The sequence below is a fragment of the Doryrhamphus excisus genome, linkage group LG9 (genome assembly GCF_037039965.1).
Source record: "Doryrhamphus excisus strain RoL-2023G ecotype Guam linkage group LG9, RoL_Dexc_Guam_v1.1, whole genome shotgun sequence".
Lineage (NCBI taxonomy): Eukaryota > Metazoa > Chordata > Actinopteri > Syngnathiformes > Syngnathidae > Doryrhamphus > Doryrhamphus excisus.
The window spans coordinates 12,790,224-12,817,109 of record NC_136365.1 but is presented as its reverse complement, the minus strand read 5'-3'; the positions used below and the strand labels follow the sequence as shown (position 1 = coordinate 12,817,109).

General features: G+C 41.8%; 2 protein-coding genes and 1 long non-coding RNA gene across 3 annotated transcripts; all 3 read left to right on the top strand.

Moving 5' to 3' along the window:
* Positions 1-13: 13 nt before the first annotated feature.
* slc26a11 (solute carrier family 26 member 11) lies at positions 14-11,318 on the top strand. Its single transcript, XM_058069522.2, has 15 exons — positions 14-141; positions 613-736; positions 820-1,030; positions 2,886-3,078; positions 3,300-3,385; positions 3,915-4,131; positions 4,225-4,403; positions 5,331-5,403; positions 5,492-5,603; positions 5,687-5,742; positions 7,142-7,282; positions 7,754-7,881; positions 8,563-8,662; positions 10,269-10,402; positions 10,483-11,318. Exons 3-15 carry the CDS (start codon positions 824-826, stop codon positions 10,597-10,599), a joined length of 1,743 nt encoding a protein of 580 aa, XP_057925505.2. The 5' UTR covers positions 14-141; positions 613-736; positions 820-823; the 3' UTR covers positions 10,600-11,318.
* Positions 11,319-14,249: 2,931 nt separating this feature from the next.
* On the top strand, positions 14,250-20,822 carry LOC131140090 (uncharacterized). Its single transcript, XM_078793214.1, has 10 exons — positions 14,250-14,256; positions 14,303-15,088; positions 15,156-15,575; positions 16,716-17,030; positions 17,119-17,327; positions 18,673-18,824; positions 19,921-20,163; positions 20,229-20,388; positions 20,487-20,566; positions 20,675-20,822. Exons 1-10 carry the CDS (start codon positions 14,250-14,252, stop codon positions 20,685-20,687), a joined length of 2,385 nt encoding a protein of 794 aa, XP_078649340.1. The 3' UTR covers positions 20,688-20,822.
* Positions 20,823-22,216: 1,394 nt separating this feature from the next.
* On the top strand, positions 22,217-23,597 carry LOC131104318 (uncharacterized). Its single transcript, XR_013628117.1, has 5 exons — positions 22,217-22,336; positions 22,500-22,553; positions 22,655-22,835; positions 23,039-23,197; positions 23,350-23,597. It is a non-coding gene; the product is annotated as an uncharacterized LOC131104318 (long non-coding RNA).
* The last annotated feature ends 3,289 nt before the right edge of the window (positions 23,598-26,886 follow it).

The following is a 26,886-nucleotide window of genomic DNA, read 5'->3' as shown; positions in this document are numbered from 1 at the left end:
TGAGGTGTCGCAACAGGAAGTGTCCACCCATCAAAACAACCGGGCAAGCGATTCGAGGCTGGAGCGCCGGGTGTGAGATGAGGACCGGGAAAATGTCTGCTATATGAAGGAATGTCGCAAAAGAAGAAAACTTTCGATGTGGTAATATTTAAAAATATTCTCAATATGTTGTTGATCATCTAATCTTCACTTTTACTTGTCTTAGTTCGTCCTCATCAAGCGGCGTTTCTGTCGGTAAATAATAATGTTAACATGATGCATTTATTTATTATTTCTGCATTAGCATTGCCATATTTATTATACATTGACATAGTCATTATTCATTTACACATGCATTATAACAGGCGTGTAAAGTGCAATGATAATAGCACTGTAGTATTGCTGGAGTATGAAAGTCATGTGGTCATCATATGATCTTAATCCATGACCTGCGGCGAGGCGCTTGGCTGCTGTGGCCCTCTTATTTTACGGTTGCCCATTCACGGATAATGAGAAAAACAGAAGATAACAATTCACTTTGGTTTAGAAAAATGTTTTAAAAATGTGATACAATTAAGTCACCTGTGTCAGCTGTGTCCAATCTTATTTATCGATGTATTGTTTTTCTTTCAGAAACTTGAAGTGATGTGTGAAGAAATCAGATTTATGATCCCTTCAGCATGTAGTCAAAGAAGTCCCAACTGACCGGACATGACTTATATATAAAAGAAAGGAGCAACCTATGCCAACTTTTTGTGTAAGTGGAGTTGATATTGTAAGCACAATACAAAATGTTTACATTCAAATGTATCCGTGCATAACTTCTGCCAACGTCCTCAGCACGATGGACCAACCTCTGCTGCAGAGAGATTTGGGCCAACGCTCAAGTGGCTCCTGCAGGATGCTAAAGACATGGCTGCCCATACTCGCCTGGTTACCCAAATACAACCTTAAGTGGCTTCAGATGGACATCCTCGCAGGCTTCACTGTTGGGCTGACAGCTGTGCCACAGGCCTTGGCTTATGCCCAAATAGCAGGCCTTCCTGTTGAGGTGCGTCAATGAAAACCGATTTGAAAAACATATTACCTATATTATATAAACCTATATTATTCCAGTCCAGGCTTTTTGTAGGCTCCCTGGTCCTAAACAGAATAAGCAGTATAGAAAGTGGACGCATGGATATTCTAGGATGCTGGCATCCATTGCTCTTGTACGTTTTAACTCTCTTTTAACCGGACATACATGTGGAATAGTAGTTACCAAGTTACCAAGTTACATATAGTTACGTTATAGCTGCAGTGCTAAATAAGTAACTAAAACACAACATGACATGAAAGTCTTCTTCTTCTTTCCCTTTGGGCTTCTCCCTTCAGGGGTCCCCACAGCAAACCAATCTCCTCCATCCAACCCTGTCTTCTACCCTCATGTCCACCTTCACTACATCCATAAACCTCCTCTTTGGTCTTCCTCTACGCCTCCTACCTGGCAGCATCCTTCTTCCAATATATTCACTATCTCTCCTCTGGACTGGTCTGGCCTTTCTGACTTTATCTCCAAGGCCTCTAACATGTAATGTCCCTCTGATGTACTCCTTCCTGATCCTATCCATCCTGGTCACTCCCAATGAGAACCTCAGCATCCTCATCTCTGCTACCTCCACTTCTGCTTCCTGCCTTTTCCTCAGTGCCACTGTCTCTAGACCAAATGATTGGTCTCACCACAGTTTTGTAAATCTTTCCTTTCATTTTAGCTGAAACTCATCTATCACATCACACCTGACCCTGTTCTCCACCCGTTCCATCCTGCCTGCACATGCTTCTTCACCTCCTTTTCACAATCTCCATTCTTCTGGACTGTTGACCCCAGGTAGTTAAAATTCTCTACCTTCTGTATCTCTTCTCCCTGTAACCTCACTCTTACACTTGGGTCCCTCCCATTCACACACATATATTCCGTCTTGCTGCGGCTAATTCATTCCTCTCCTTTCCTTTCCACTCTTCAGCATCTCCTCCACCTGTTCCCTACTCTCACTACAAATCCTAATGTCATCTGCCAACATCATAGTCCATGGAGACAACATGACATGAAAGTCAAAAGGCTTTTGTTTTGGAGGAGAGTCTTCCCACTGATTTTAGAGTATAAGAGTATACAGACAGTATACAAGAGTATACAGTAATCAATCGCCACTTTGTGCTTTACATTTTGCAGCTTCACTCTATCATAGTTGGGTTATAAACAACAACTAAGCGCTAAACACAACAAGTAACTTAATACTCTTATTTTCAAATGCCCGCAAGGCATACTGGGTAGAATTGTGAAAAGCCCGGTGGGCCAGATTAAGATGCTTGGCGGGCTTGATGGTCCTAGGTTTGCAGTTTGCCCGCACCTTGTCTAGATTATGCCTTATTTATGTTTAATATGTCTTATTTTTGCTTTGTTATGTCTCCCATATTGGGTAGTGGCAGTGTAAAGCTGACTATAGGGGTGTTATCTCATGTCTAAAGGCTCTAATAATGTCATAATCAGATTTTCTATGCTCTTAACTACAAAAACATTCAATTTATTAAGGAATCCTACTTAGCAAAAATTCACCCATCATGGTCAGGTCTGGTCCCACTTCACAGTGAAACACGAGGCATTACTGTACGGTGGATACCTTCTTATTTACGACGTAACCCCACAAAATTGATCATTTTTGATGAAACCATTACTGTTTTGGTTTGTTGGAAAACCCGCCTTTCCCCAGTACTTCCCCAACATGTTGTTATCTAGCATGCCTTGCGGGTTATAAATGAGCTTAAAATAGTGCTGTTTTGCATGTGTGGTGTTGGTACATTGTGTGTTACTTGTGGTTGGAGACCAAGTGGTAGCATCCATTTAAATGACACAACCTCTGAACGTACAGTACGGGCTCTACTCCGCCTTCATGGGGGGCTTCATCTACACCCTCCTTGGGACATCCAAGGACGTGACGCTGGGGCCCACAGCTATCATGTCCCTCCTCTGTTTCTCGGTGGTGGGGGGCGAGCCTCACCGAGCTGTGCTACTCAGCCTCCTTTGTGGACTCATCCAGGCTGGAATGGCATTGCTGAGATTAGGTGAGAGGAGGAGTGCACCGCTCAAGTCATGCCAACAGTTTTTTGGCTGAACTCATTGAGAAACACTTAACCTCACACATTTGGTAGAAGGCTTTGTGTTAATTTGTTCTTACACCAGTAAACATGAAAGCAAAACAGCTGCAACACCCTTCTTCTACTTCGGCAGAAGGACGGTCGTGTTTCAGGTTTTGCTGCTAAGTTCTGTAAATCATCCCTTGCAGGCTTCCTCCTGGACTTCATCTCCTTCCCTGTCATAAAAGGCTTCACGTGTGCTGCAGCAATAACCATTGGCTTTGGCCAGGTGAAGGTGAGGTCTTCACGTTTAATAGCACGAAGGAAGGCAATTAACACGGCCTCTCAGTTAGTGTAAAATGAATGGCTGCTCATTCACATTATTTTCAGTTAGATTCATCGTCATCAGTAAGCCTATACAGTGGAACCTCAGTTAGCGTCCACCCTGGTTAGGGTGTTTTTTGGTTAAGGTCGTTCTTTGGTTAAGGTCGTTCTTTGGTTAGCCTACATCAGTGATACCCAAACTTGTCACAGTAACGTACCTCTTCAGACATTTAGACTTGAAGCCATGTAGCCCCTACTGTAGCTACTGGGTGTCGCTAGTAACACGCACCAGACAGGCTTTTATTATAGCATTAGTATATTTATCCGCAACTGGCAACAGAAAACAGTGAATTGCAATAATTGTACACAGGCTAGTTTTCATAGAGAAGACCCCTTCTGGTCTCCCATTTTATGTCGACAAAAGTGCTCCACCATGTACGTCCACGTAAGTGGGTTCCACTGTACTCCCCTAAAAACGTGTTTTCCGTGTCCATATCTAGAATATTCTGGGCCTCCAGGATATTCCCCACGAGTTCTTCCTGCAGGTTTACTACACCTTCTACCAGATCCCAGAGGCTCGCATTGGCGACGTGGTCCTGGGTCTGCTCTGTCTTGCCGTGCTGATCATGTTGATGTTGATGAAGACACGTCTGGGCTGTGATGATGCTCCCCGGTACTCCAAGATCGCCAGGACATTTGTATGGGCTGTTGCTACAAGTCAGTACCCGTGTACCTGCTCCATTCTACCTCTCACGTGTCTGCTCAATACCTTTCCTCCAACCCTCTTGTCTCCTTTTGGGTTTTCATCAGTGCGTAACGCGCTGGTAGTCTTGGCTGCATCTTTGTGTGCATTTTCATGGGAAGCTTTTGGTCATCACGTCTTCTCAATCACTGGCAAAACAGCCCAGGGGCTCCCACCCTTCAAGCCCCCACCCACCTCAGACACAACTGCCAATGGGACGGTGGTATCGTTTGGAGAGGTTGTAGAGGTAAGGAGTCCAGCTGAAAAGCAGATGTGTTCCAGCATGCACATAACCAGAAGAGGTCGGCTAAATTGAAACCACAAGCACCGAAATGGGCCATGCATGTCAATCCTCCATTTGTTTTTCCAAGTTTTTTAAGTCCAGCCTGTTTCCGGCCCAGCACCTCCAACGCCAAGGCCATGGTTGTCAGTGCCAAAAGGGTGGATTGCACTCTCCAGGTGGGAGCGAGGTCTTGCCCCAGGTGGGGGAGTCTGTGGGTCAGGGAAGCGTGAGGTTAACGGGCAGATGTGTGCAGCGTCTGCAGTCATGCGGTCGCTGTACCGAACCATCATGGTTCATGAAGAAAGTACTGAATCAGAAGGCAAAGCTTGTTACGTTAATACCCTCACCTCTAGTCATGAGCTTTGGGTCGTGACCAAAAGACCAATATCACGGATACACGTGATCACGGATACAAGTGACTAAATTGAGTTTCCTCCGTCGGGTGGCTGGACTAAAAGATGAGGAGAGGAACTCAGGCATTCGGGAGGGTCTCACATGAGGTGGCTCAGGCATTTAGTCTGGACGCTGAAATGTGAAATCTTGGTGGAAATGGATAAGTCCGGACTGCTGCCCCCCCAACCTGGACCAGGATAAACAGAAGAAAATGGAACAGAATGGGAAAAAGATAGAAATGAATTGCGTTTTATTGTTCTTATTTTACTCCTGTTAATGAAATCAGACATGAACAAGTAGGAATGACACCAAACACTCAGAGACAATAGAATGATTGGGTCTGCATCTACACGACTCATTTTTGGCAATTTATGCCAAGGATATTGTGATTACAAAGAAAATCTAAGATATTTAAGCACAGTGGATGAATCCCGTCTGGGACCCTTTAAGCCTCTCACAGCAGATTAGCAAGTGCTCCTTTTTGTATTTTGTGCCCAGGGCTTTGGAGGGGGGCTGGCTGTCATTCCTCTCATGGGGCTGCTGGAGAGCATCGCTATCGCAAAAGCATTCGGTGAGTGCTTCAAGGGGGAACTTATCCAATGTATAATTGGGCCGTGAAAGGACGGACTTAAGCCCTCTGACTTCTTGTTTCTTCTCAGCCGGGCAGAACAACTACCGGATCGATGCCAACCAGGAACTGTTGGCAATTGGCGTGACCAATCTCATGGGCTCCTTTGTGTCAGCCTACCCTGCCACCGGCAGCTTTGGAAGGTGTGTGAGAGAGAGAGAGAGAGAGAGAGAGAGAGAGAGAGAACTCAGTTTCCTGCAGATTCATGTTTTGTCATCATGTTTAGGACTGCAGTGAATTCTCAGACTGGGGTCTGTAGTCCAGCTGGAGGAATTGTCACCAGTAAGTCCTCTTCAGTGTCCTTCATGTCGAGAAGAGTAGGGCCCAATAATACACAAGCATCTAATTTACAATACGGGTGGTCTCCAACCAGTTCCACTTCCGACAATGCATGACTTGGAACTGATACGTGGATGAAGACGTGTGTAATAAAAACACTACAAGAAATAAGAATCGGCATGAACCACCCTTTACTGGCCATAAACACATCTTCCTTTTCACAGCTTTAATAGGGCCTTTTTTGCTTAACCTTCAAGACCCACAGAATATCAAGTCTTAGGACTACATAAACATTGAAACTATGCCCAGAAATTTTAGACTCTCTTCTTTCATCAGAAAAAAAGTTTGTTTTTAGCATTTTGGGGGTTCTATAAATGGACAGTAGAACATAGTGGGGTTTGATTGTGAGAGAGAAGCAAATAACAGCAGAACGGCGACTGACGTCCATATTGTTTTGTTTTAGTGACACCCTGCAAAACATCTGCATTGCAAATGTCCATTGTCAAGCACTGCCATGCATAAAATGAACTAAAAGACAAATGGAAGGCTAAAGATGATATGCTGTATTCTGCACTGGTCTGTCTACACTGGGTGTCAGTAATGTTACATTGATGATACAGTAGCCACCACAGGAAGTACTGTGCTGGACAGAAACCACAAGTGAAAAAGGAAACACCAATATTTACAGTAAAACAGGGTTATAGGGAGAGGGGGGTAGTAAGGGACAATTTCCGGGAAAATGTTTTTTGAACAATTTGTTCAAGAATATATGCTTCTTTGAAAAAAAACAACAAAAAGCAGCTTCCTGTTTAACATGAAAAGGCAGAATTACGTTACATTTTCCTGAAAATTGTCCCTTATTACCCCACCGTCCGTTATAACCGCGCTTTATCGTACCACTTATTTAGGCTTATTTTGTTTACTATATTTTGGGTAATACAAATATAAAGGTGACTATAGGGGTGTTACTTAGGGCTTTAGTAATGTAAAAATGTATTTAGAAGGTTTTCTATCCTCTAACTTTGAAAACATTCAATGTGTAAATAAGGAATACTACTTTGTGGAAATTCACTTATTACGGTCAGATCTGGCACCAATTAGCCGTGATAAACGAGGGATGACTGCATTGGTGGGCTATTCTCCGCTCTCTGCGGTTTTTATGGTGGTCATTTGCACTTCCTGGTGATGGCTTTCCTTTTCCTTGGCTCACTGCCACTAGAACACATAACACAAGGGCCACCTGTACCTTTGAAAAGCTCCTTTATTTCAGGACTTTTATATTCTATAGATTGACTTTACACAGAGCATTTGAAGTATCATGAAGTATTTTCACTTCTTCATTCATTCATCATTTTGATGACCGGAGCGTACTGCTAATTAAGACCCTGTATCTCATTTGCAGGTGTGGTCGTGTTGCTTTCCTTGGCCTTCCTCATGCCGGCCTTCTATTACATCCCAAAAGCTGCCCTGGCTGCTGTTATCATCTGCGCTGTGGCTCCCATGGTGGACTACCATGTTGTGGCTGACATGTGGCGAGTACACAGTATGTTTCTATCCCTGATACTTGACGTCAATGACTCAGGACTTGACCGTGTTAGCCTGATGACTTAAAAATACTTGCCATCGACATGATGTAGTTTCCTACATATTTCCTCTTTGAATCTGAAGTCTAGGTATTGTAGGAATAACATCCTTGAACCAGATGAAAATTTACGACTATTTAAGAAGGTAAAGGGGAAAACCGGACTGGAGTTCATGCTAATCTGCTTTTCCACCTCTATCACAAAGCTGAGATGCAATCTTTTTCTTGAACTATGTACAACTTCATAGCATTTGCTTTACAAACTATCAAGTTTGGACACCCCTGCACCAAACAGTGCTTAGGAATGGTAAGAACTTGGGACATTTCAGGAGTATGACTTCAGACTTTGCTCGAACGGCCTTGTGATGACTTGGCCTTGCACATCTTTCCTTAAGACTTGACTCACTTGACATAATCATGCCCTTTCTGCAGAGCTGGACCTTCTTCCCTTCGTGGTGACGTTCCTGATGAGCTTCTGGCAGGTACAGTATGGAATCATGGGAGGCGTAGCTGTGTCCGGAGTCCTCCTGTTGTATAGCACGGCCAGACCCCAGATGAAGGTGCGCAATCCATCGTAGGCTTCCTGTGGGTGCTGCATGTTCCACATTGCACTGCATTTTGCACCACCTAACAATACAGTCAGCAGAGAACAGCAGTGGAATGGTTTCTTCCTTTCATGGCTGAAAAATGAATGACAGACATCAGCCCCTCCAGGGTTTCGCAAGCTTTGCTGCGGCCTAAAATGCCTGAATTTAGGAGGCGGTCTAACAGTCCAAGTCAAATTTGCGGTTAAGTTACGTTGAGTGATGAAAAAATGGCAGGGACACAAAAAAGTGACTCTGGTTTCCTCCCCCATTCCAAAAACATGCTAAGTTAATTGGCCACTCCAAATTGTCCATGCGTATGAATGTGGGTGGGAATGGTTGTTTCTCTATATGTGCCCTGGGATTGGCTGGCCACCAGTCCAGGGTGGACCCCGCCTTTCGCCCAGAGACCGCTGGGATAGGCTCCAGCATAACCACGACCCTAGTGAGGATAAGCGGCATAGAAGATGGATGGACAAAAAAGAGCAGAGATGGACTGAATTAGTTTGAAATTGGCGCAACATTGCGAATTCCTGGAGGGACGGAAAGCTTCACATTCATAACAATTAAAATATGTTTTAAAAAAACACTGATTCTCACCAGCAAGCCACATCATCTGCGCTTGTTGGCATGTTACATTGAACATGTTGTGTGCAGATGTCCGATCAAGGTGTGCCGCTCATCACACTGGCCAGTGGGCTCAGCTTTCCTGCTGCGGAACATCTCAGCCACGTAATACACACCAAGGCTCTGCAGGGTGAGTTCTAATCAAGCCATTAAAGCCTGTACAGCAATCCCTCGTTTATTGCGGTTAATTGGTTCCAGACCCGACTGTGATAAGCTAATTTCCATGAAGTAGGATTCCTTAATAATAAAAGGGATATTGTCTCAATATGTCCATGCCCTTTATTGTTGTATTCACTTCCTGTCTTGCCTGGTTTCCGTTCCCTATCTTCCACACCTGTTTCCAATTTCACTCCCTCCTATTTACTTCAGGTGTGTGGTGCCTCCGTTTGTTGGTTCTTTGTCATTTGTTTGCCTTGCTTGCCCAGTTGGCGTGTTTTCTGTTTACCTGCAATCATTATTAAAATGAATACTTTTACCTTTATCTTTAATACCTTTAACTAATACTTACCTGCACTATGTTCCTGGGGTCACAACCATGCCAAAACGTAACAATAGTACACACAATAACAGAAAATAAGCCATATTAGACATCCATAAGACGTAATATAGACTCTAATATAGGCACATTAGTTACTTGTTTTTTTCTGATTTTTTGTGATTTTATTGATGGGAATTGGAGAAATAATTGGTTAAAGATAGTTAAAGTTAGCTTCAAAGCCCTATTTGCATCCACTGTCGCTGTGTTTGACTGTTTTTATTGTCATATACAGTGCTACCTTGTCATAATAGTGGCCCAACTAACCAGTGTTCACATTTTCATATCTCTCTGATGATTTTGGCATTGAACTGGCAGCTAAATTGGACTTGCAGCTGCTATTGACGGGATGTCAATGTGATGACCTGGATGAAGTCCAGTGTTTTGCTAGCGTTAGCCATTTAGCATGGAACTACCACCATGATGCACATTAGCACTCAAAGTCATCAAATCTTACCTTTATGCATTCCCACATAGTAACAGCAATCGGGAGCAAGTATGAAGTGAAAGAAAATGGGGTAAAATACATCCCAATACGTCCATACAGCCCTCTGCATCTGAGAACGGCGTTCAATTACCGTCAAAAAAGTAGGACAAATTGCATTAATCATTCCAAAACAGTGGAAATAGTAAGAGTATTGTAATAAAATAATATTTACTGTAATATAATGATTAATATCTATGTATTTTTAAAAGAGAAATGAAATGCCATTAGGTTTTCAATTTGGATGAAATGTTTTATGACTATTGCCCGATGTTTTAGGTATTTTCATTTGTACATTTCATCAAGGAAAGGTGCATTGAGGCAATTCTTGAATAATAATCCTTTCTGCATGTTCCTAAATAGGCTTTTTAACATTCAGAATTTAAAACCAGTATCATAAATAAACAAACCTTATTTTGAGCTGACACATATAAACAAAAACATGTTAGTGTGAGAGGTCTCACTTGTTCCCATTTTGTATTTGCTGAACATTTGTGGGCGAGTTTAAGAGCTAATATGCTAATAATCAATAAAAAATAGTCATACAAGATATGCTTGCTGACTTTTAATAATGGCCCAAAGATGTGTGTGTGTGTGTGTGTGTGTGTATGTATGTATATATGCTGGCTTGTTAATTTAGCCTTTTCAGCTTCCCAGGTATGTTCTTTTTGCCATTGTGGAGCTGAACAACTGTTGAAGTCTTATCTCCTACTGTAGTGTCACCTGCACGTTCGGTCGTATTGGACTGCCATCACGTCAGCATCATCGACTACACGGTCATTCATGAGCTGAGCGACCTGCTGAGACACTTCAAACTTCAAGATGTGGATCTGATCTTTTGCGGATTGCAGGTATAAGCAAAGATCGTCCACCTGTTGGTCTATCCGACAGGAATAACCGTGTTTATTTTCTTATATCGCTGGACCGATAGCCCTCCATCCTGGATGTTCTCCTTGCTGCACATCTGGAGGGCCTCAGGTTTGCAGACAGCGTGCAGGCCGCACTGCAAATGGCATCGGGAAACCTCAGTACAACACTATCCAATTAAAGGCAGAAAAGTACAAAGATGGCGTCTCCTTTCCTTCCTATAAAAACATCAAGACGGCTTTGGAGGGGACGGCATAGTGAATACGCACAAGACAATCCAACCTGGGCAAAGTAACATACGAGAGTGTGTTTGGACTGAACCAAGTGGGAACACCCAAAGTGCTACACAACCTCTGAGCAAGGCACCGATGAAGACCAAAGATCTTATCCCGTGTTGTTTATAATGCTATTATTTTTCATCAAACTTTGTAAAGTGGAAATGTGACTTTAGTGTTAGCGTGTGGACAAAACAAAGCTTTTTGGTTTGTTCATCCATTTTCCTCCGCTTATCCGGGGCCAGGTGGTGGGGGCAGCAGTGTCAGTAGGGACTTCCACTTCCAGACATCATCTCTCCAGCGTGTCCTCGGTCTGCCGAGGGGCCTTCTTCCGGATGGGCACGCCCTTTTGGGTTTGTGGCACATGAAATGTGTGACATTACAACCTGTTTTTCAACTTCATGAAGATATTGACTGGCAGGCGTTGGTTGATCAAATGGAATGTTTATCTCACCCCGGGCATGCCACAGAGTGATGCTTTCTTCATGGCTGCCCTGCAACTGGTTCCTGCTTTCGATCCTGAGGTCGTTGCCACAACACCACCAGCCAACACGTGACAACCTTCTTAGCAGTTTGGCATCATCCTTCCAAGAGAATTAACTTTGTCGGCTTTTGAATAAAACAAATCTTGAAAAAAGAAATGTGTGTGACATCAACACTACATAAACTCAGATTGTCAAAGCTGATATGAAGCCACGGCGACCTCCATAAGGATGTAAAAACTATTTAGCTTTTGTTGCTGTGACCTCATTAGCAGGTAAATATTATTATCACTGGCAAGTCAGGTTGACTCTTGATGTTAAAAAATGACTTCTTGCACTTGCAACACTTACTGGAATAAATTATTGTAAACATCAGGCAACAAAGCAACATTTACTGGAAGTCATACAATGATTGCTGTCCGTAAAGATAAGGAATGAGGTCGACACATTCAAGTACTTTGTATGTACAGTACTGGGGCTATCGTCCTTTCTTTGTTTTTTCTTTTCTTTTGAAATCATCCACGTTTGCAGCCTACACGTGCATCTCAATCCACGAGAATATCTTTGAAAAATTCATTTATTTCAGTGGCTGAATTGAAAAAAATCTCACTTTTCTATGTTGTATACTTGGACTACACACATATACTTTGCACGGTGTGGGGTCTTTGCCGGTCCATAATTCCGTATATTTACAATGAGCAGTTTACTTGGTGAAGGAAATGAAGAGGAAGATAACGGCATATACTGTATTAAATATGGCGTGACATCGAAGCCACTATAGAACGAGGTCAAGTCGATGTATCACTCTCTGGTGTTTCATCCTGAGTAAGATGGATGAAAATGCTTCCCACTTGTGTTGGAGTGGTATTTGTTGAATCAACATCTAATGTTCAAGCCTGGCCTATAAATGCCGGCACTCTCCCTCACTTGAAACATTCTCACAATCTTCTGGAACCCTTCTGGTCAAGGTAACGGCAACGCTTCTTGCAAATCTTTCCACATGTGTGTGTGTGTGTGATCATGCCTTGTCTTGCAGTACAACGCTGCAGGATGGAGATGTCTGGAGGTGCCTTATTGCTCCTCATCCTGATGCTCATCACCGGAACCATTTCAGGTATCACGGTTGTATCCATACATCATTTTGTGCTGGTGAAATTTCATTTGATTCCTGTCTTAGTTTTCACAATAAATAAATACTAATATTAGATCGCTATTCAATGAAGTGTTTTTTATTGAAAAAGGTACATTTCCTCTTGATTTCAGTCTCTCAAATGTGAGGAGTTTTTCATTTCTACAGTAGCCCCTCATTTATCGTGGTTGAATTTCCATGAAGTAGGATTCCTGATTTCCAAATGTATTTTTGTATTCCGAGCATAGACTTGTCTGATTAGAGGCATCCAGACATGGAATCAAAGCCTATATTTTACACCCACTTTTATATCCAATATAGAATATGTAATCAGAGACGAATACTGTCACGGTTCGGCATGGCGTTGTTGCGATGCGACCCCGGGATGCAGAGAGGATGAGTAGGTGCAGGTAAAAGCTTAGCTTTATTTTCGAACAAAAGCGAATGCAGCACTGGCATACAACACGTCGAACTGATCAAAATGAACAATAACCCACGAAGACGCACCCGGCTGAACTAAATACAGCAATCAAATCAAAAACAGGTGCGCATACAAAAGAAAGGAAGTGACGGAACACAGGACATACCAACACTGGAAATAATACAGAATAAGTGCATGAAAGCAGGAACTAAGGCTGACGAAGTGAAAAACAAAAAACTGGGATAGGCTCCAGCATACCCCCGCCATGTTAGTGAGGATAAGTGGCATAGAAAATGGGTGGATGGTTCCTTTAATAGCAGATTATTTGAATCAGACTCTTTTATTTTGAGCTATGAGGAGTTACAATATAAACAAGAGCATAGCAACATAACAGCTCAGCTGGAAGCAGTACACTAAATACACTGAAATAGCATGCTAACAATAGAATGAATAGGTGGCAATGCTGATGATTTGCCTTTAACTATATGCTGTCATGAATAATTATTATGAATAATAATTAACAATATTCATCTACCCTACCACAATGCTTATAAAGCTAGCAGTTAGCAACATAAACAAGAACACAGCAACATAACATCTCAGCTGGAAGCAGTACACTAAACACACTAAAATAGCATGCTAATAGTGCTAGCATGAATTGGTGGCAATGGCTAACTTAGCTCAGCAGTTAGCGACCAGCTCGGCAGCTGAATCCCAACACGTTCCAATATGACGGTGCAAACAGCGTCTAGCAATGAAGGAATGATTAATAATATACCATACCATAATATTAACCATAATAATAACCAGGTTACTCACGTTTATATGCCACACTGTTAGTTGAACGTCAAACGTTACAACTCCGACACGCTCAACTCTGCCCTGGTGCATTAAGGTGCCCATCTTGTGTCGGAAACGGGAGCTTCCTTATTTATCACACGTTAACTAAGTAGCAAAAGAGAATGGACACTGGTAAAACAGACGTTGTACAAATGTAAAAGTATTTTTAAAAGATATTGTCATTTCCCGTTTACATGTAATGTGATTTAAAGAAGAATAACAACGAAAAACATGCAAAATATGTGACATTTGCTTAACTATAGATATATTTTGACTAATAAAAGGTTGTATTCAAACATGAAACAAAACGATTATTAATTCATGTATGCTTGAAAATCTGTGATGAGTGAAGCTGTGAGATTTGAGTGCTGTGACATCGGAAAACAGTGTTGCAATCCAAACCACTAAATCCAAACCACCTTGAGCCTAATTTATTAAATAAAATAATCTTCAGTTGTAGCTCTAGTATCTCTAGTGTCATTAATAGCGTAATTCATTGTATTGTTGACATTATTCTGCTATTGTATGACCCTATCATTCCCAGGTGATTATATTATATAGTAATGTAGCTCATAAATCATGTCAATTAATTTCTTTATTTTTAGGAAGTCATCATTTTGTCTTGGAAATGTGACTATTGTTCCATTCTTGCGTTTCCATATTCCATACTTTTCCAGTGAACCAATGTCAGGTACAAGCTGCATGGAATGAACAATGATGTATTGTTTTAGGTTCAGTTGTTTCCAGCTGTGACACGTGCCATGATGATGCAACATGCAAGGAGTCACAGGAAGGAGTCAACTCCTTCAGCAGATTGTCGTGTGTCTGCAAAGATGGCTTAGTGGGTGATGGTGTCGCCTGTTACAACCCCTTCACCTGCAGCGACGGTTCATGCTGTAGCCAAGGTTATCAGTGGGTACGTGACAGCGGCTGTGTGGACGTTGACGAATGCGCCCTCCCCCACCCACCTTGCATGGCACCTTGGATTTGCCAGAACACACCTGGCTCCTATGAATGCCTGATCCCTGCTTCACTCTCCAGATCCGCCGTTTCTTCACCATCAGTGCACTTCCGTTGTGGAGACACTATGTGCCCACCAGGCATGGACTGCGTTGGGAATAACGGGACCAGCTGTGGCGACCCCTGTGACAGCTACACTGTCCTGAATGACGCGTGGCGTTCCACGGAATTTAGATACAATAACAGCAACCAGGCGAATTGTGACTCTGATGTGGAATGGCGGGGTTGGTATCGTCTGTTCCTGGGGCACAACAGTGCACACATCCCTGAGAGATGTATAGAAGAGAACATGTGCGGAACCCATGCACCTTTGTGGATAACAGAACCTCATCCCATGCAGTCGGAGGAAATTGAAACTCGCACTGTGTGTAATGCCTGGCTGAGCCAATGCTGCCATTTTGATTCCCATCACATCCATGTCAAGTTGTGCGCCAGAGCAGATTCCAGCTACTACGTCTACAAACTGGTCAGGCCGTCCACATGCCGTCTGGCCTATTGTGCAGGTATTTGCTTGATGGTGCTTGTTGAACCGAAGACCATTCAGTCTAACACACCCTTTTCTCTACACAGAGGCTAACGGAACAGATTATTTTACACCAGAACCTGAAACAGCAACCACACCCGAAGAAACTCACACAACCTCTTACTCAACAACAACACCCCCCTCAATAAACAATGGTGATGTCCGTCTGGCAAATGGAGGAAACAGCTCCTGCACCGGAAGAGTGGAATTCTTCCACCGTGAACAGTGGGGAACAGTGTGTGACGATATCTGGGACCTGAACCATGCTCAGGTGGTGTGTAGACAGTTGGGATGTGGCAGGGCCCTGTCGGCCCCAACAAGGGCCTTCTTTGGAGCGGGCAGAGGGCCCATTTGGTTGGACAATGTCCGATGCACAGGCAATGAATCGAAGCTCAGTGAGTGCCGGCACCAAGGGATCGGATCCCACAACTGTAACCACAATGAGGATGCCGGCGTGGTTTGTGAAGGTAAGAATAAAGACATTAAAGACACATCAAAAATAATTAAGGATGTCCGATAATATTGGCCCACTGATATTATCAGTTTATTCCGAAGGTTTGATGATGATGATATGCCTTTATTCGTCCCTCAGTGGGGAAATTTGCATGTGTGTGGGGGGGGCAACACTAGGCAAGGGGAGGGGAAAAAACAACAACTCCAAACTAGACTCTTAGATGAAGGAGTACAGTGTTAAAAAAAACTAATCGGCATACAGGTAAAATACATTGTTCACACACATAGACACAAGACTAGCGCCACAAAGGGAAAATAGCCGATACGAGCAGCGGCCAGCCCGGCTACCTGCAGCCACTTACGGCGCAAGCCGTGGTCCGTCATGCCCGCACCGGGGAAATTAGCGACGAAGGCTTTGGGTGGTGGTGGGAGTGGGGGGATGCCTGCGACACTTCCTCCACCCACCTGGAGTTCAGTTCGCAGGGTGTCATTGCGATACATAGCAGTTGCCATGGAGAAGTCCATGGTGGGCCAAGAGAAAAGAAACACCAGGTGTCGCCAGGCACATGACCTTCCACTTCCCCCAACTGTCCATCATGTACCCAGCGGTGTACGTTCCGTCAGGCCAGGCAGGTTCCCCCGTACCTTCTCGTCGAGAAGATCGTGTCAATTGCGTGGAGAGACCAGTTGATCAATTCCATGATTTACATTTTTGGAGAGCAGTGCAGTGAGAGGCTCTTGAGAAAGTATAAGACGAGACTAGACAAGACAAAGAAGCTACGCAGGGAAGATAAGGGATAGGGAGGAAAGATGCGACCGCCTTCGTTGAGAGCCAGAGAAAGAGTGAGAGTTTGTTGAAAAGACAACAAGACCAGGCTTTTTTCTTCAGTTTATTGATTCGTTTTAATGCCTGGCACAACTAAAGGTAATTGCTTGGACAGGTATAATGATGATAGCATTTAAGAGCTGATATCTAGCATGGTTTTCTTGAGAATAGCCAAAATCACTTAGTGTGACACCAACAGCTGCCAAAGAGCCATTGTTGTAGTCTCTAAAGGAGCTACCTTCAGTAGTGGCAGGCATTAAATTGAAGTGTGCTCTAACCTTTTTGGTTCCACGCCTGTAGATGAATGATGTATATTTTCTTTTGCTAGCTGCTTCACCCTTGAGGCTGAGCAACTCCGGCGACCGCTGCGCTGGAAGAGTTGAGGTCTACCATAATGGACAGTGGGGGACTGTGTGTGACGACATCTGGGACCTCGCCAATGCCAACGTGGCGTGCAGACAGTTGGGCTGCGGCACGGCTCGCTCAGCACTGCACAGTGCAGCTTTTGGACCAGGCAGCGGACCCATCTGGTTGGACGACGTCCGCTGTCATGGAAATGAAACATCCCTCACAAGCTGCAGACATCTCGGATTTGGGAGGCACAACTGCATCCACAGTGAGGATGCTAGCATTATTTGTGAAAGTGGGTTTTGTGTGTGTATTTTCATCATATTTTGGCCTACTACACAAAGAAAGGGAAATGAACGCCCCCGTAATATTTTTTTCTGTAGAGACGGCACCTTCGCTTCGTCTGTCTCACCTGATTTGTGGCTCAGACAAAATCCAAGTGGGCCTGGATTCAGTTTTTATAACCCACATTGGTTATGACCCACTCAACGGCAACCTGGCGGTCCGCAATTGTTCCTGGGTCCGGGTGCGAGGTGATGTCGTGTGGTACGAAACTGACACTCGGGCAGACGCCTGTGGAAACACACTGACCGTAAGAAGAACCCGAGCTCCTTGACACACACACACATATACACACATTGACATACACACTATACAGTCATCCCTCGCCACCTTGTGGTTACAATTTCACAGCTTCACTCTATCACCGTTTTTCAAAAATGTATTAATGAATAAAACATGCTGTTTTGTAGATGAAAACATATGCATAGTTAAGCAAATATGAAGTATTTCTTGCCTAAATTAATTAGTCGACTCTTTTTGGGTATTTTGGGTCTACTATATTGGGTATTACGGGGTGTAAGGTGACTATAGGGGTGTTATTTTCTGTCTAAAGGGCTCTAATAATGTTACAGAAACATATGTAGAAGGGAGTAAACTGTTTTTACGTGCTCTAAATATGCAAATATTCCGTTTATAAATAGAAATCCAACTTTATTCACTTATCTCAGTCCAATTAACGGGAATAACTAAGGGATGACTGTACATAGTATTTATAAAAGCATTCCATTTATTTATTGAAAAGTCCCATATTACACTATTTTTCAAGCATTCCCAATACGTGTCAGACATCCCATAATAGTGCATTTGAAGTGTGTTGTCCAGAATTAAGCCATGACGCAGGTTTATGTGTCTGTTGTTTTATTGCTAATGAGCTGTTCGCTGAACAAAACACAATGACTGAACATCCGGAGTTGATGGACAACTGGCACAGCTCCAGACTGTATTTTAAGAACGGATGTCTGATATCAGCATCAAAATGTGATATCGGTCGATATTGGTGTCACATTTTTTCCCAATCCTGAAAACTGATATAAAACCCCCCGCTGTATTCAACGCATATGTGTTCATGTACACCGATATGTGTAACATGACATATGTATATGCTATACATATGTCATGTTACACATATTGGTATCGACTGGACAATATCGGCATATCAGTTTCCGTCAAAAAAGCTAATATCGGCTAAATATCAGTAAATTTTTAAAGTAAATTTAAGATGTGTGGCGAAGCCTGAAAACCAGGACCTTCAACACTGACTGTGCCTGACTCGTGGAGCAAAGATCTGAGGTTTGGTGCGCTTAGACAGGCTCGAGGGCAGGGGTTTTTGAACTCGCGGCCCGAAATGTGTGGCATCACTCACTCTCGCACATTGCTTTGTATGTAGTTGCTCCAGGTACGTTAAGGTAGAGTTAAGGCTCCCTATTGATTATCCTCTACTTGTAGTAATAGTTGCCTTGTGTGTGTTCTGTGTTGTCTATTTTGCATGAAAGGGGACCTTAAATGTCCAAGACAAGTCAATAATATAATACCATTGATATGAGCCTTGTCTTGTGAATAAAAGTCTCTATTTGATTGAACTATTTGTCTTTCAGACCAACAGCACACATGCCGTCTACTCCAACAGCTTATTCCTTTATCCAGCAAGCAACGCTTCCTTCTCTGTCCCTGTGGGTCTTCCTTTCTCATGCGTCTATCCCCTAAACGCAGACAGCAGACTGAACGTCGCCGTCAGACCATTCCTGGTGTGAGTATTATCTTCATAAGTACCTTCAATAGTGCTTTAAAGCCATTGGTGATAGCTGGATTTGTCGGTCATGTGACTGTAATGTTGGGTGAGACACACAAGCACCAGCCTAGACTGCTGGAACGACTGCTGGAACTCCCATACCGGTGTAGCCGTAACCCACACCAAGCCAAAACTCGACTCTGATCCCTGACCCATTCATCTCCCCTACCACCGGAACACATTTACAGCAAGACACAAGTCATGTTTAATGGCCTACTTTCTCTCATGTTTACTATATTGGGTAATGTGTAAAGTGTAAAGGTGACTATAGGGGTGCTATTTCATGTCAAGAGAACTCTAATAATGGGGAAAAACATATTTGGAAGATCTTGAACAGATTTTCTGTGCTATGAAAAAGTTTACTGTGTGGAAATTCACTTATCACAGTTGGGTCTGGAACCGGTTAACCCTGATACAAGCTGAATGACACACTGCTTGGTGTATGATACAAGAACTCAAACATATTTTTGGTAAGAATTTTCACTGAAAACGGACTCTACATACAAAAACCGAGGTACCACTGTATGTCGATGTTTGTCTTTTTCTATCGTTTGTCTCATTATAAGACCCAAATTCATATCATGATATCATGACCTGGATGATGCTGCTTTGCAAGTCGTTTTTTGTCATGAATTTACAAAAAACTGAGAACAACACTTATCACACAGAAGCATTGCACTCCAAAAGGGAAAAATAGAAATATATTAGAAATATATAGAAATATACACCACACATGTACCAATACGAGTATAAATGAAAAAATATAAAGGCATTGCATATGAGCAATGCATTCATTGAGACGCTGCAATGATGTCAGTCTCTCTTTGGGTTTTCTGCGCGAGGCTCCCTCTGGTGGACAGAGGCTGATTGCAGCACCATCCATACAGTATGTGTTGCTTGTCCTCCAATGAACTGCATTATGGGTAGATGTTAAAATAGCTGCTGTTTGTTATTTCCAACTCCTATTGCTAAACATAATGTATATTTCCTTGGTACCTTTTGAGTGTTAAGTCGCTGTGTGATGACTTTGTGTATATGTGTCTTTTATTGACAGGATGGAAGGGGCCGTTGTCGGCTCAGGTGCCAAAGCTAGAGCCGCCATGGTCCTGTTCCGGAACTCTGACTACACAGATCCTTATGGGGCAGGTGCGGTGGTCCTTCCAGTGGGCTCACCATTATATGTGGGGGTCTCTGTGGGCAAGACAGATCCCAGCTTGGCAGTTGTCTTGGAGGACTGCTTCGCCTCTCACTCATCCAACCCTGATAATCCTGAACGATACTCCCTCATCCAGAACAAGTATGTCTATGCTCAGTTGGGGTGAATATGACAACAAGCTACCTGCTAACCATCGTCTTTACTAGATGTCCCACTGACCGCCAACAAGTGTCTGTGGTTGAGAGCGGCTCATCCCTCCGAGCTCGTTTCTCCGCCCTGTTTTTCCTTCTTCAGGGAGAATACCGAGATGTTTACCTCCACTGCGGCCTCAGCCTGTGTGACCGCAGGAGGTACTCTTGCATTCCGGTGAGTCGCATACTGCATTCTGTTAGATGAATAACAATGTTATGTCTGTCATTGGTGCACTTGGTTGTAATGTTATCTTGTCGTTTGCCACCGTGTAGTCCTGCTCAAGGAGAGCACAACGCTCCGTGTCAAAGTCTACTCCAATCATGCCACTCACCGTCGGACCAATCACTTGGAAGTATGTCTCCCACCATGGTATGATTTATGTATTTAAACTAAATAACTAAATAATAACAAACTAAATAAACTAAATAACAACAATGCTTTCCAAACTGTTTATTTTCAGAGAAGCCATCTGAGCGACATCTGTGACGTTGGACTTTCTTTTCAAAGTCTTTTTTAAGTTATGAGAAAATATGAAAAGAAAGTGTAAGCTTGAATGAATAAAATCACTGGATGGATTTTCACTTTTTGTACCTTTGTAATGATCTGTGAGTTATAATGAAAATAAAGATGTCAATGATATTTCATGTCTTCATTGAATTGCAAGCTGTCTGGTCCAGCTCTACACTCATGTACGCTAGGCATCAAGTCAAAGCCTGAGCCGTCAATTTGATGTCTTGACTCCTAAGGCATCAGGGAGGAATGTTCAACGGCTGGCTTCCATGACAATGTGGCTCTGACATGCACGTCCAGTTGCAGTCATCAAATGTATGTACGTCACATGACGTTAAAGTGAGAAGGCCACGTACATGCGTGAGTTCTTGCATGTGGACATTTTGGAGAAAGTTATGACTAAGACAGTCCATCATCAAGGGAAAAAAGTTGAAGAAACAAGCAAAAAACGCAGCGAAAAGAGGCTGAGGTGGTAATGAAGAACTAATGTGGTTAGGCTTAGGTAGGTTTGTTCCTCATGGACTACTGTCAGTAGATGTACCTTACTGTAAAGTGTTAACGAATATCCCAGTGACATTACATGCTTATAAAATGGAGGAGAGTCGTGAAGGACCCAAATTGACAATGCACACAATTCGGTCAGGTTCTGTGTTGTTGCTCTGCTGCCGCCTGTCTGCTGTGTGTTGTACTGCATGCTGTTCCTGCAGAGGCGGAGCTTGGAGCACACACCTGTGGCCAATCACTGGCGCCTTCAAACAGGACTACGTCAGTAAATGTCAATGATGGCACACAATGGAGAGAACAAAGTATCAAATAGACGAGTGATATCACTGAAATGAAACAGTCCAACTTACCAGTGGCAATAGTAACAATGAAGACATCAGAATCAGAATCAGAAAAGGTTTATTGCCATGTATGATCAAACACATACTAGGAATTTGTTTTGGTATAGTAGGTGCATACACATCTATTAAAAAAGAATGAAAAATACAAAATATGAAATACAAAATATGAAAATACAAAATATACAGAATAACAGTATAAATATATGTACACAGTCTGTTTTTGTTTGTTATTCCGGAAGTGCAGTCTGATTGTTTTTCCTAAGAGTCCAAACTGAGCCTTAATGTAACGCATACGTATAATGAAAGTGTCAAAGTGGCAGGATGAGGCAGAGGTGGGGTGTGAAGAGTGTCAGGTGGGGTTCCGGGCCTTGTTGATGAGGCTGACAGCAGACAGGAAGAAACTGTTCTTGGTAAACAGATAGTAAACAGAATTACAGCAATACAGTTGCAGTAATTAAAATCTCACTGCTTGACATCATTATTACTGTAATAATAGCATACACTGTAAACAATTACTGTTAATTTATGGCCAATTTCCAACAGTAATATACTGTATTTTGAGTTGCTTACAGACACCAATGTGCTTCGTAGCTTGGAACTGGAGTATGGAGGAATGTGGAAGAGCCATCTCAGAATACTTGAGGGTAAAACTGACCAACAAAGATGTCCTTTGTAATAGCGAAGGCACAGAGATGGTACTTTGCATTGTTCAGCTGCTCATGGCACACTTTGGAGAGAAGCTAACAGGGCTGGTCCTTCTTGCAGATGTAAGTTTATATTCTCTTTCTTGCCACGTGTTTAAATATTGAATGCCATATTTATTTTTACAGCAGGTCAACATTATTCTCACCCAGTGCTTCTGTTTTTTGATTGTTTATTATTTTCCATAATATGGTTGTCTTTGTTCCTTCCAGGGGTCTGCCTCTGTAGCTGACATTGAAACAACCTTCACTCCTCCTGCAAGCCCTCGTCTGATACTGCTTGGTAAGCATTTAATTTTCAATGTTTCATATGTTACATTGGTCATTATTTTGAGACTATACATGTGTACATAAAGTAAATGATGATGATGATGTTAATTGAAGTTTCAGGTGGAACAAAGAATGTCAATATTGGATGCTGGATGATCACTCTGGAGGGGCGTGTAATATCTGAGTGCATCACACCATCCTTTTTGACTGGACTGGCTGCTGTGTTTGCAGTCTACTACATATTCAACCTTCAATATCAAGAGGAGGCAGCTTGTACTCTGGAATGTATTCAGAGGTAAGAATCATTTCATTTCCTTGTCGTCATTATAGATTTTTTATTTTATTTATTTAATTAGTGAAAACTGGAACCTGAATAGGCTGTACGGCGGCTGAGTGGTTCTCGGGCATCTCTGTGTGGAGTTTGCATGTTGCATGTTAGAATAGTTCCAAGATATAGTTTTCCTTTCGGTCTCTAATCATAGACTATTCTGATTTCAGTTGCTTCATTGGTATCAAATCAGAGAGAGGATGGAAGACCACCTGAGGAAAGCGTGTCTCCAAGAAGACTGGTATGATGGTCCAGAAGAAGTCTGTCACAGTGAATATGTCTCCACACTACTGAAGAACCTCATGGACATTGAATAAGACTTTATATAGGTCAGTGAGCTCTCTCTTGTCCCATGCTCTTAACTCCATATGTTGTTCTGACTGACTTTGCCATATTAAACCATAAAAGACTTCTTTATAAGCATGTCATATTATTGTACGTCTCCGACCTATTTTGATTATTTTGTTTGCTGTTGTTTTAGAGCATCGACACTGCAAGCTATAGAGACCAACAATGGCCAGGAACGGCCATCTCTCCCTGACTGAATAATCTTTGCTTTGAATCAGGACTGTCCACACCTACTCAAATGAAGATAAACTTGCACCTACCTTGCAGAACTCTTTAGGAGGTAAAACACAAGCCTCACAGGACTCTATTGAGGTAAAGAACAAGCCTACCTCACCACTTTACCAAGAGCCTATGTCACAGAACTCTTTTAAGAGCTCTTGTTTATCCCCAAATGTTGCCATTGATGCACATTTAAGTTATATAAGTTCGTACTGATATGCTGTATATTTCCATACATGGCAGTAAATTGATGTTCTGTATGTATAACTGCTTTTTGATAGAACATAAGTGTACCTCACAGGACTATTTTAAGTTGGAAAAACACCAGCATACCTTCAGTTTTCTTCAGAAATGTTGCAATTGATGAATATTTTCATCAAGATCTTACTGATGTGTATTTTCACAATGGTCTTGGAAAAGTGTTTTCAAAATGTTCTTACTGATACATGGTTGCAAACAGCAGAGAATACATTTTGTGTGATTTATATTCTTTGTAAATTCTCTGTAATTAAACAGGAAAATTGTTAGTGTAATTTTATAGTAGTAAGTTGGTAATTGAGACCTGTAAAATACAGTATATTACTGTAATGTTTATATTTGCTACAGCACAGTACTGTAATACTTTTACAGTACTGTAAAGTACAACAGTAAAGTACTGTTGTTGTCAATCACAGTAGCACACCATAATAACAGTTTGAAGCTGGCAATTCTAGCTGTTAGTAGTGTACTGTAATTTAACAGCAACATTTTTTACAGTGTACCAATAGTATAAAGACATCAAGGATAAGTCGTACAGCACCCATATGTTGTGAATGTGCATATGGATACACTGTAAAATAATTTCCTGTAAATTTACAGTAATTTACTGGCAGCACGATGCCAGTAAATTACTGTAATATATTTCACAGTATAATTACTGTGATTTATTTTACAGTAGTAACATTAGTACTGTAAATTACATTTACAGTAATTTACTGGCAGCACGGTGCCAAGTAAATTACTGTAATATATTTCACAGTATGTTTACTGCGTTTTATTTTACAGTACGAAAACTAGGACTGTAAATTAAATTTACAGTATTTTACTGGCAGCACAATGCCAGTAAAATACTGTAATATATTTCACAGTATGTTTCCTGTGATGTAATTTACAGTAATAAAAAAGTACTGTAAATTTAACCACAGTAAACATACTGTGACAATTCAAACTACTGTAAACTCAAAATATGTATGTTACTGTAATTTTCCTGTTCAATTTTCTTCACTGTAATACAAAACAGTGTATAACTGTAAACATCAATACTGTATTACTGTTATCTGAGTTGTTTTCCAATTACTATGAAGTCAAATTACAGTACACAGTTGTAAACAATGACATTGGTATCTTCAAATACCTCATTGTACTCCCAAAAAATCCTTAAACATATTACACAACAGCTAAATTACATTTATTTTTCAGAATGCAGAACATGCATTGTAACAAACAACCACCAGACTTCAAACTTGTGACACACCCTTAATATTTTTTCTATTCAAACTCTACAATTTCCCCAATTAAAGTGGCCACTCGGCGATTCAGACCCGTTCTCTTTCTTTTTGCCTTCTTCCTGGTACACTTTGAGCCTTCAGGGTTAATCCTCAGGAAGAACCTGCAAGCAGAAGAAATAGTCTTAGTGCTTTTGCTACATCACTGATATTCTCAGCCACAGCAAATGCAAAACATCCTAGTGGGTGATAATAAGCATGACATCTATTAACCACTACACACATGGACAATATAAATAACTATAATGTGTCATTGTCATTAAATGTCCCATGTCATGCACAACATAATGCACCCGTACAAAAGAACACACTCTTGAAGGGGTATCCCTAATGATCTAGACAAGATGTCCATCGTTGTATTTCTGCTAAGGCTTTAGTAAATGACAAAATGGATTGTCTGTGCTGAAACATTTAAAGGAGTAGCTCACCCCCAAATGTTTTTTTTTCTTTGGATTAGTCATGCCATGGAGACCTAAGTTTTACAGTACTTGTATTTGTCGCATTCTTGTGAAAAAAGTGTATTAGAATACATTCATGACAATTGATTCTGGATGGGGACCGAGTGTCCTCAAGCCATCGTGGCATGGGTAATTATTAGAAAAAAAGAAAAAAAAACATTTTGGGAGTGAACTATTCTGTAATCCAAGTCTTTAGAAGCAAATTATGGACTAACCTCTGAATGAACTCCAAAGTATTGGCTGCCTCTTCCTGGTACTCTATGTTGAAAACATAGTAGCAGGCCATTAGGACAGCTGCTGCTGAGAAAAAGTCAGGAAGGTCCTCTGGCTGAATATGTACAGCTCCCTCCATAACCAGCATCCATTTCTGCACCTCCAGAGCAGAGTCCCCTATAACACACACAGCAGGTAGAACAATTATTGTTATAGTGTATGGTTTAGCATATAAAAAGTGGACAAATAATTATATCAATAATTAAAATACATGTGTAGAGATTAACATGCTGTCATGTTATGGTACTACATCCAGGTTTTTACTTGACCTATGTACGTGTAATGTCCTTCCAAATGGACCAATCCTAGAGTTGCATCAGATTCCTCAATGAGAATACAATGTGTTCAGTTGTGTGAATCTATTACATAAAATGGAGATGTTTTCATTTTATCACATTAACACTTGTTCTTGCACATGACATTGGAAGAGAGAGTTACACTTACCAAGTGCCAGCAACCTTGGTGTGCTTGGGAGAGACTGGCTGCTGCATCTGCTGAGGTGGTTGTCACCTAAATAACACAAAAGATCAGGCAACATAATTTTATAGTATTTAACATAATAATGTCTTTCTCATCAGTTATTCAATAAAACCATGGTTTGTCTTGTATTGACCTGAACAGCTAATGGCAAGTGTGTATGAAAGAACAATGTGAAAACTGTTACTGATTACAGTAGAGAGAGAAAAGCAGGCCATCATTTATCCCTAAGTGCAATCAATATTCAGTTGACAAATATGTTTAAAAAGCATCCGTGTTCACATGTTCAATGTACTTTAATCAGCCAGAAGAAAGAGTGTATCCTCTTTTGAATTTTTAAATTTTTTTTAATTAGGCCATTGTGACAAGTAGAGATGCAACACTATGGTTGATATTGCCCACCTCACTGATGTCTTTCAGGACTGTCTTGACATCCTTTGTCCACCTTGTAAGTTGACTTTGAAAGAAATATAGCTGAAGGCCCTATTGATGAAAGTTAATATTAGCAGTCAGTTACGTACAGACTATGGTCACATATATTTTCTTCTTTGACTTACCAAAAAGCTGTAAGCTTTGTGAGAAGACAGTGAAGAAAGAAGTATTTCTTTCAGATCCGCCTTTCCCCTGAATTATAAAAGACAATGAACATTACATGATATATGGACAACAAAAGATAAGCTTAATTAAAACTACAGCAAA